Source organism: Rhopalosiphum maidis, chromosome 4 (genome assembly GCF_003676215.2).
Source record: "Rhopalosiphum maidis isolate BTI-1 chromosome 4, ASM367621v3, whole genome shotgun sequence".
Classification (NCBI taxonomy): domain Eukaryota; kingdom Metazoa; phylum Arthropoda; class Insecta; order Hemiptera; family Aphididae; genus Rhopalosiphum; species Rhopalosiphum maidis.
The window spans coordinates 26799180-26810519 of NC_040880.1; the positions used below are offsets into that span (position 1 = coordinate 26799180).

An 11340-nucleotide genomic window follows, 5' to 3' on the forward strand; every position below is an offset into this window, starting at 1 on the left:
TAGGGGGAGTGGAAGTTTATAAATCATAATGTGTAATAGTAATGTAATCTAGTATTTTAGAGGCTGGTTTATAGTCACCACTTTATGTCTTCATACCAGGGATGGCAAATACATGGCATGCGAAAAATTAAAATATTTTTATTATACTTACCTATATATATATATTTCACGGCACGTTCGAAAAAAAAAATGTTAGCACTTAGTGCCGTTACGCCCATTAGCGGTCAAATAATTTGCCACCCGTGGTCTATACTGTCTATAAAAGGGTTAAAGTAATATGCTATCAAGACCATATTAATATACTAAGTATTTACTATATATTGTATCATAATAAATAATAATAATATTTAACCTTCGATTACTTATGCCGTTTAATGATTTAAATTTACATTTCAACGTAAAATGCATAAAAACGTTGACTAATGTTTATTTAAATGATAGGTACCTACATAGGTATATTAATAAATAATAAATTATATTTATGTGACTACGAAGTATGAAGTCAAAACTCGACAGTTTATAATTTGTATTTCTGCCACTACGAGCGCTAGCAGCAGTGACAACAGTATACCAATTACCGACGGGCCGGAGTAGGGGTTTCGTCGCACCGTGCCACTGTCGCAGTACGGCAGTCGCCAATTTTAGATTTTGCAAAACGAGGTTACCGCACCAATAATAACAACAACAATAACTACTCGACCACAACAACCGTCTTATCTATCTCGTGTCTACTACCAAATACTATATAGTATAATGTTATAGTATTTGCTGCCACTCGTCGCGTTCACATACTCACATATGGATTAACGACGAGCGTGACGACTGTTACTTATATAATATTTTAGTTATTAATATTGTCTGTATTTATACGCCTTTATCGTCGAAAATATTATAATTATTATATTTTAATCAGTAATTATAATATTATTATTTTTTATTGTTATAAATTATTACGAATTTACGAAACCGGGTTCGAATGGATAATTGATATCATAGTATTTGGTCCGTCCGGTACCCCATTGTCGTGCCGGGCACTGGCATTTCGAGTAATGGTTTTAAATTTTATAATAATTGTGTTTTGTTAATCAATCCGCGTCCAGGGCCTATTGTGGCCTAATACTAAAAAAATATCTAAATAGTAAACACAAAATGGCATTAATATTATGCATTTAAGCCGATCGGAACGGGTTTCCGAATGAAAACCGAATTAAACCAACTTCATCGCGTACTTTAAATGTGTGATGATGACACCATTACCAGTCCCGTTACATTCATGTGAGTTTTTAAATATTCATAAAAAATTTAGTCTTTTTCCTTTCTATATTGACCGGCATTCGCCGTCTAATAGCTAGCATTGCGTAAATTACACAAGGCTAATATTCCCGTCGTCTACTTAATAATATTATGACGTGTGCGATCGTAATTAATTTTCATTACAACAGTTACCTATTATGTTTATTATTATTATAATTTTTGATATGTGATCCCAGAATGTCAAACAGTAATAATGCATCGCCTAGCCGTATTCCAAAGCCGAATTGGATGCGGAACTTGAATAGAACACCGAAGATCCAAAGACATCAAAGTCTAGTGAGTGAAAAACTGTTTTTCACATTTATATTAATTATAGGTATAATGTAAATAAAGTACCTATACCTCCTAAAGAAAGGTGTATGATACCATTGACATTTAATTTAATGCACTAATAGGAGATAATTGTTTATTTGTTGACTCATACTTTGAAACTATTGTCAATTAAACATAACATTATTATGTATATTATTTGTATAATATGTTATATAGTAGGGTAAGAGGTTTATTTTTGATAGGATATTTATAATGGTTGTGACTATGAATAAAATGAATTAATCAAAAAAAAATACTAAAAATAATGATATAATTTTCAATATTAAGTAGTAATTATTAATATAAATATTGATAGTTAAATTACAATAATTAAATAAGTAATAGATAAAGAAAAATAAATTGAAAAACTAACTTTGATCTTGTTTTTATTATCTGATAAACATAATGAACTATTATCATTTATTGTTTAATAATTATAATATTTTATGAATCATTTGTATCTTTTTAATCAGATTAAAATATCTATAATTTTATCGACTTATGTATTTGGTATTCTAATAATTGTCATCCTATTAAATTTATCTTATAATGCAATAATAATAATAATAATAATAAATCATTTATTAATAAGTTAGAATTTTATTAATGTAATTTAATAATTATAATGACATTAATAAATAATTTGTGTTAAATAAATGTTAATGGATAATTTATACTACTACCATGTCAAAATTAAGTTGCTTGTGGACAGTTTTTTTTTTTTTATAGTTGCTATTTTCTTTTCAAGATAGCTAAATGACTCAAAACATACATATCTAAATAATTACCTATCTGATAATGTATACTAACATCAAACAATATAGTATGAATTGTATGATAATAATTTAGTGGTTATGAATATTGTTTAATGTATATCGTAATGAAAGTAGATATTATCCTATTTCATTTTAAAAATTAGGTTCTTCTTTGTCTACCAAAATTGTTTTAAAAAAGTTTAAATTTACCAATTGATTGTTTTTAATTTTTTGGCATATTTAGTCACTATTAAAATCAATCATTTTTTTAAAGTGCTTAGTATATTAGTATTTGTAGTATTTAATAGTCTATCTATTTAGGCTATGAGATGAATACATTATTAAATCTTAAAAAATCCATATAAATGCAATATTAATTAAATTAAAATAAATCAATGGTTTTCTTGAAAGGGTAGAAGTCAGAGAACTTAAGATATAAAATGTTGTGTTACCAGAGTCCAGGAATTGATGATAATATGCATGTTGAATACAGATTCCATAAGTGAATAAAATTGTGAGGTTGTAAGTGTACTAATAAAAACAAGTGATATCATCATAGAACTTTTACTCATAAACTAATCATATACTTAATACTATTAGTACATGTCATGAGCTGAAAGTAACAATAAAAATCAACCCGTACCTAGTAAAAATTAAAAAAAAAGAATTACATATGATGTTTGTATCTGTTACTTTGTAATTTATGATGATCCTCTCTATCTTAGAATAAATTTAAATTTACAGGTCAGGTTTGTTAGTATAAGACAGTGTTTCTCAACCTTTATGTTATGGCAAAATATTAAAATATTTTATACTTTGTGACACACAATAAAATAAAAATAATAATGATTAATATTTAAAGTATATAAAATATGTCGATAACAGATAACTTATTTTTAGAAATTATATCAATTACCTTTTAATGTTTATTTATTTTGTGTCATATTTAATATACTTTGTGACACATTTGGACTTATTCAGCAACATACCAATATGTCATGTTACACTGGTTGAGAAACACTGGCATTAAGTGATAAAAATATTGAGAACTTTTACTTATTAGTTTGGTAGGTTTTAATAAATAACTTTTAATACTTTTTTTTGGTTATAAATTATAGTATGTTGTTATTAATCAGTAAATTACTGTACAAAAGGGTTTTAATATTTTTAAAACTAGATCAGACATATATTTTTATGCTATTTATGTAGATTTCTATTTTTAAAATGTTCTGTAATATTCTTTTATAAAATAATGTTTCTGACACATTGGAATGTTACCAATTGTAGTGCCATTATGTTGTGAAATCCAATGATAGACAGTACTTAGACAATTTAGTTTAGAAGCAAAAATGTTTTATTAAGCCTGTGAAAGTCTATGACATACAATTATTACTATCAAAATTAACTTAAAATTCATATGTAAAAAGGTAGGCAAATGGGTACTATAACATTTTTATTCATTCTAATCTTTTTTATTGACATATATATATATATTAATTTAGGAATTGGAATCTTAAATGTTTAACGGACTATAATAGCTCAAAAAAGTTATTATCTATAGAAAATGATAATATAACCACTAATTGAAAATTTTAAGTTTCTGTGGTTTATAATTGAATTATAACAAAATAAAGAAATCAATTTAGTTGAGACCTGGTTTAGCATAAAAAATTCCATTTTTCCTTCAATTTTTCCCCATTATAATAAAAATTATTGTGAATTTTTAATTTAAAAATTTTTTAGTAAATCCAATTTTCTATCCAAAATTATTCTTAAAGTATAAATTAGAAGCATTCGCATTCATCAATTATCTACTTATTGAGTACACAATATAACACAAATAAAACCCATGAAATTAGTACAATTATTACTCCAATTAGAATTTAAAATAAGTAATAAATAAAATTGTGAGACTATTAAATATTCCACACAATTTTTGCTATTTATAAAGTAATAGTGTACATATTTTGTGAAAAAGTCAGGTCAATACTTTGATTTTGAATACTGTTTATTACTTTGTATTTTTTAATAGTTATAACAACATTACTAGTAATACTGGTACACATTTATATTTAGTATTTGTGTTAGCACTGTATTTGATAAATATATTAAAACAATATAATTATTTAATAATTCAACTTAATTGTTTTATGTTTACATCTAAATTATTAATGTTATTTCTAGCAAACTTTAAATACATATGAAAAAGATGATGATTGTGCATCAGAAAAAAGTTTTGGCAGTACTACCAGCAGTCAGTGTGATAATGGGCATTCTATGTTTGCTCTTAATGGCACTACATATTCCAGTCGCAAAAAGGCTTATTTACACTATTGCCCCTCAAATATAGGCAGCGAAGAGTATCTTACTCCTACACAGAGATCTAGTCGAACTATCAGAAATCTTAGAGTAAAACAAAATCATTTTTACATTATAATATTCAATAATGATAATAGTTATCGAATAATTTAGAGATTGCTAAATGATGCTCACAGTGAACTAAATGATAAAGATACAGAGATTGATCGGCTTAAAAGAGAGAATATTGAACTTAAAGTAAAGTGTGGATATGAAGCCGTTAACAATTCAATTGCAGAAGGTGATGAAGATGAGGACACTGCTAGATTCATACCCAGTAAAGAACACACCCCTGAACCTGATTCAACGTAATTATTATTTTGAATAGATAATGTTATTTACATTTTTTAATTGGTTTTCTATTTCTCATTTTAGCAAACTTTCAAGGAGTTTTTTAAATCCATCACCATCACCAGCAGATTCAGGACATGGTGATGAATATGATGAAGCTAAGAAATTACGTCAAGCTTATGACGAGTTACGTGAGAAACATAATGATAAGATTGAAGAACTATTAAAAAGCTTAGGAGCACTTAATGAAAAGTAAGAGCTGTTCTAACTTATTTATTACTGAGTAATAATGTAAATAGTATAGATTTTTACTGAACCTCAATTTAAGGAAGTTTTTTTTTATTGGAATTTCAGTCATGCTTAGTTCCAATATGATTATACTTACAAGAATGGTATCGAAATAGTGATAAGTTATTGCATAACTACCAATATTTTTTTGCAAATTAAATGTTAAAGCCAGAATTTATTAAAAATTTAATAAGTTGATTTATAGTATTAGAGTTAAGGCCGCTAAGGGTGTTTAGGCAGAGATATGATTAAAAAATTGATTTTCACTATAGTGATTAGAAGACAAAGGTATTTTGGTTTATCAAAAAAGGTCAGTGAAAAAGAAAGTGAGAAGTATAGATTCTATTCTATTATATATTCTTTAATAAACACAAACTTCACAATAATGAAATAATCATCAAATTTTGCCAAGTTATTAATTTTTATTTTTATTATTTGCACAAAAATAACGAGTTGCATTTAAATCTATACTAATTTTTTTAATGATATGCCATACTTTTTTTTTAAGATATTATGGATTAAAACCATTACTTGATGAAGCAAATATCAGAATCAAAGAACTTGAAAGAGAAAATGATTTTCTTAAATGGTCTAAAACTGTACAAGATAATACTCTAACGACCATTGATCCAGCTTCTATTAACCACACAAAGAAGAATTTTTGTGATGTTCTTACTCAGACTCAATCAATATTGCAATTAGATAAGGTTTATTAAAAAAAAAAAAAAAAAAAAACTGTTTAATAATATTTTTATATGTATTTGTGGGCTTTAGAAGACTGAAACTGATCAAACGCACCATAATTTCTATGATGCTACTACAGTAAATACTCAAAGCTCTTTACACCAATCTAATTCAGATAAAAACCATGTAATCCCAACACAAACTCAAAACACTGTATGTCTAGAAAAGGTATATTATGGCTCATTAATTTTCTCAGCATTTCTATATTATTTGTATTTAATATACCAATATTAATATTTAGGATACTGAGACTGATAGTCAGGAACTTGAAGATGATGTAGATGAGTTGAGCAATCTTAAGTTGCAACTAAAAAAGACCAAAGTAAGATATACTATTTGTCATTATTTTACTTTAATATACTACATTCTATTCAAATATTCTAATTTCTAATCTCCTTTTTGTGTTTGTGTTCACTAACATGTAGCAATTTTATTTTGTGAATTTATTACTGTACACGTTTGTCTTGAGTAAACAATTATTTGTTTAGAATCTTTTTAGAATATGTTTAAAATTTAGGGACGTAGTCAAAGTGTTGGTGGCACTTTGTTATCCGGACCTGAGGCCATTGCCCTTTGGATGATCGGCACTAAAAAGGTTCGTCTCTCAGATCCCCTTATGTGAAAATTTATGGAATTTTAATTGTATTTTGCATGGGAGTTTAAGCGAGTTGTATATTGATCAATACTGGATTGGATTTCTACAATAAATTATTTTTGTTTTATTAATATTGTCTATTGTTATTTACTATTATTATTTGGCAAATAGTTGGTGGGTAGGAAATAAAGGATAATAAATAAATAATAGTTCGAAGTAAGTTAATGACATACATTATATAATACAGAACAAATAAAAAAATCACATATCTTTTAGTTAATGTTATTAAAAATACAGATTGATTTTTTATAAATGAATCATTTAACTTTGTTAATATATTAAACAAAAAGTAATTATCAAAGTTTCACTTTTTACATTTTCAGTTGTTTTTTCGCACATGGTATTTATTGAATTTTTTATGTGAAACCAAATAATCCAATCTTTTTCAACTGAAGTGTGAAATTGTTATATTATGTAATACTAATTATTATAAAATAAAGCTTTTGCTTAACTGTTTTTCCTAGTGCAATTCTTTGCTTCTTCCCTGTTGTAATAATATTAGAACAATAGACAATTGATTATAAAAGTTCTTGGTAGTAATAAGTAATTCATTAAAATATAAAAAAATATAATATTTTTTTGATATTTGTAGATTTCTATGTGTAAAATATATACCAAATAGATGAAATATTTGTAGATAAATTCATAATTGACAGCTTAATTTGCTCAGGTAAAATATATTTTACGCTGTTATTATCCTGTCTCAGTAGTAAGTGAACAGAATATAGTTTTTTTTTTTTGTTTTTTTGTTTTTTTTTTTTTTTTTGTAGATAAACACAAAACTGTAGAAAAGAGTGTACATAACTACTACTGCACTGGCTTATCCTGGTCATGGCTGACTGGAGATAATTAATAGCTTTGCAAAAGTGTCTACTTATTAACTCCTATCTATAAAAAAAAATCTTTTTTTATTTTGTTTTACAGGCAATGTATGAAACTATTCTCCAACAACAATTGGAACAACAACGTCAACGCCCATTACATGACGCTGAAATGACACTACAGTTCTTAAAATCAGCATTTTACTATTATCTAACCGATCCTTCGAATACCACTGGACATTTAAATGCAATATTAAGTATACTTCGGTATTCAGATTCTGAAAAAAAAATAATTGAGAGAAATCAAGCATGGAAATAACATCGTTTCAAAAAATATTTTCATAATTTACAATACATTTTTGAATTATTTTAATTATTGTCCAATTTGAATTTAATTGAAAAAAATTTTTTTTTCTATGTATGATTAATTTTAAAATAAGTTTCCTAATTAGTTTGTATTTCTTGATTTTCTGTTTTTTCCTCATTTTGTTTTATTAATTATTTTTAAATTTTGTAGTATCAGTATTATGGTTGTTGATAGGGATCTTGTGAGGTTTTTTGTTGTTTTGAAGTGATGTTTGATGTTTATCTTTTAATTATACATTGTATTTATAATAATTTTCAATCAATTTAGATCAGTTGATTAACGCATTGATCATATTATTTAAGTATGACTAGTGACTACACAGTTTACAGTACAATTTTGTACGGTATATTGTCAATTTATAATGTATCAGTATTGTGATAAAGTTAAAGTGTGATTAATAAATTGATAATTAATCAAACAAGTATTTTTTTTTTTTTTAGATTAGGTGTGTCAATATGATTCTACTACTTAATAGGTACTCTTATATATTATTTTTTCTTTTGGATGTATATATTCAATAGGTACATTATTGATTATTAATTTTTTTAGATACTTTATTAAAATGTTGATGTTTAATATTGATACATTTGAACTGTTTAAATAGGTAGAAAATTATTAGACGGTGTCTTTCGTTTTGTTTAAATTGCATTATTTACTTTTTCCAAAAAAGGTTTTTTTTTTAATAACAGTTGCATATCATAAAGTTTTGTACATATTATATTGAACCTAAATAGATAGATCATTGAAACGTATTTAGTGTTTGTTATTATTAACTACTGAGCATAGTAAATCATGTGACAGATTTATTTACGATTTGTAGTTGTGGTTTTATTTTATCGGTAATCCATCTCGCTTACAGTATTTTTTTTTATAGTTTACACCATCACCATGGTTTCGATCTACATTCATATTATATAACGGGTATAGTGTGGGTATAGTGAAGTGATCAGATTATTTGGGAAGAGAGTGATACGAATTTTTGACTGTTTCTAAACTATACGTTATAAGTGAAGAAATGTATTTTTTATCTGTTAATGCTAGTTAATTATTGTAATAGTAGTACTATATCATTAAGCACATCGCACGTGTAAGAGGAATTTGTTTGTTATTGATAACGTCTTATACGGGGAATGGTAATCTCCTACAAAATAATATAATAATAAAAAATAAATAGCCATTTTGTCAGAAAGCAAAGTAAAAGTTTATGGTTTATAATTTTGATTCTTAAAACCACGAATTGTAAATAACTGCAGAAAATATTTTGAATACCTATCTAATGATACCGTCCAATATTATTTAATCGTTAGAACAGAGAAATTTTAAATTTTCTGTACGAGAAAATACTATAATATGAATATCTTGATCATTTGATAAAATAAATTGTTCAAAGCGGTTTGTTTTAATATCCATTAAATTTATTGTATCATGAACTTCGTCAATATTTATTTTAGACAAAGGTGGCAACATAGATTAACATATATTATATACATTTCGTCCAAATTTCCAATATAATTAAGATCAGTTGTATTTAGTTACGACAATTTTAAACTTTGAGCTTTTCAGTTCCAAAATCACGTACTCAAGTAAAAACGCCGGAGAGTAGGATGTTATCTAAATTTTTTCAGGTTAAAAGATCAGTGTAGGTCGTAGGAATTTATATTTGGCCCTTATTATACAGTGTATATAATACACACATCATTCCGAGTCCCGCGATGGTGGTAAATTGTAAATATGTTTTTATTATTTGATCAGTTATAACTTATCAGATATTTTATTGATATCGATAAAATTAATTTACTTATAATATGAAACATTGAAAATCAGTCAGAAAAATTACTGAAAACATAATATTTTATTTTTACAATAAATTATACAATTTTTCTATGTATGAAAAATAAATTGACAAAAAGAGCTAAGTAGGAATATTGCACTCTCATACCTCCCGCGAGCACCGTCCCCCAGATCGTACCGTCTGACGCTTAAGCATTTTTGGGACGACGTTCAGTGGATCGACTTTCTTTGTTGACTCAAACATTTTAATTAGTCCTGTAACTTTCTTCGTGTCTGTGGATTGTGGAACGTATCTAGGAAGTAGGAATCTACGGTCTTATCTAATAGCTATATTTCGCTGGGACACACTGCATAATAGTAATCATATTAATATCTATATAATTAACAAAATATTTGGAATTCCAACATTTTTCCTGCATCATTATTTAGTACGTTACGACTTACTAGCACTGCATATTTCAAGTGGGGGTTGGGTTGGGTTGGGGATATGTGTGGATTACGAAAATGGTTTTCGCGAGCCAACAGGACATATTTTGGATCACTCACATAAATACATGTTAATTATGTGTCGGATAAATTGCAAACAATTTAATTTTTGATAGGTGCGTTATGTGTGTGGGATGGAAATATATTATATGTCGCTATTGGCTGACTTCACCTTTTGAGACTCTTTTTTATCATTTACGTCTGAACTAAATGCGTACAAATTATAAAATATGTTGTGTAAATTCTTGCAAATTACATGGTAAAATCATACATTTTTCGTTTGGATGGGGTTATGGGTACTTGAATTTCCAGTCAAATTTCCAAAATCGTATCCCCATGATAAGTTTTTGATCAAATAGAATTAAAACTGACGGAAATCAATCATGTTACACTATTACAATATAAGAGTACAAAATGTTTATATCTACAATGATTTTTGAGAAAATCGTAAAAATTTTGGATTTGTAGTAAAATTGCCTACACAAAACACCTTAAAAAAACGTAATTTAATTAAAATATAGAATGTTTCTCTATTAGTTAACTGTATAATAATAATAGTATTATTGTTTACTACGATTTACTATTGAACAAACATTTTTATTTTTGTATTGTCTGATTTTTATAAATATTAAAAAAACTTATTTCCTAAATGAATATTTTTATATTTTAACATTTTTTATTGAATATAGGCATAAATTTTAGCACTGCAGAATATTATATACATGACGATTCATTACTACTCCTTTTTTAAAATAATAAAGTTATTCAAAATTTGAAACTTGAAATTTTAAAATGTTTTTGAAAACTATATATTTTTGATTTTTTGAGACTTTTATACTATTTTAGGATGGTCTTGTAGCGTTACAAACATCTGTTTTTCGATTTAGAATCCCCCTTTTTTTGGTAAACTGTTAAAAATTATTATGTCAAATCATTATTTAATTTTAAGTATAAAAGATAAAAGTCCTTGCTTTCAGTCCGGGTGCCAACAATCGCTACATTGTTTATAATATTTATATTATTAACAAAATAGGTTAGGAGAGAAATAGAAAAGAGATTCAGCACCCGAATTACAGATACTACAAGGACTCAGAAAAAGCCTACTCTGAAGGTGATTAAATGAAATTTTCGAATAATTATGTACCATATATATATTAT

The 11340-nt window shown here is 26.3% G+C and overlaps 1 protein-coding gene across 2 annotated transcripts; it reads left to right on the forward strand.

Moving 5' to 3' along the window:
* Positions 1–620: 620 nt before the first annotated feature.
* On the forward strand, positions 621–8326 carry LOC113560670. Of its 2 annotated transcripts, XM_026966688.1 has the most exons (10): positions 621–1275; positions 1491–1590; positions 4566–4790; positions 4854–5047; positions 5115–5282; positions 5827–6025; positions 6093–6230; positions 6304–6384; positions 6580–6657; positions 7642–8326. In XM_026966688.1, exons 1-10 carry the CDS (start codon positions 1235–1237, stop codon positions 7855–7857), a joined length of 1440 nt encoding a protein of 479 aa, XP_026822489.1. In that variant the 5' UTR covers positions 621–1234; the 3' UTR covers positions 7858–8326. The 2 variants fall into 2 exon arrangements, with proteins under 2 accessions (XP_026822489.1, XP_026822490.1); XM_026966689.1 differs by lacking the exon at positions 6580–6657 and having other exon boundaries at positions 622–1275.
* Positions 8327–11340: the final 3014 nt, after the last annotated feature.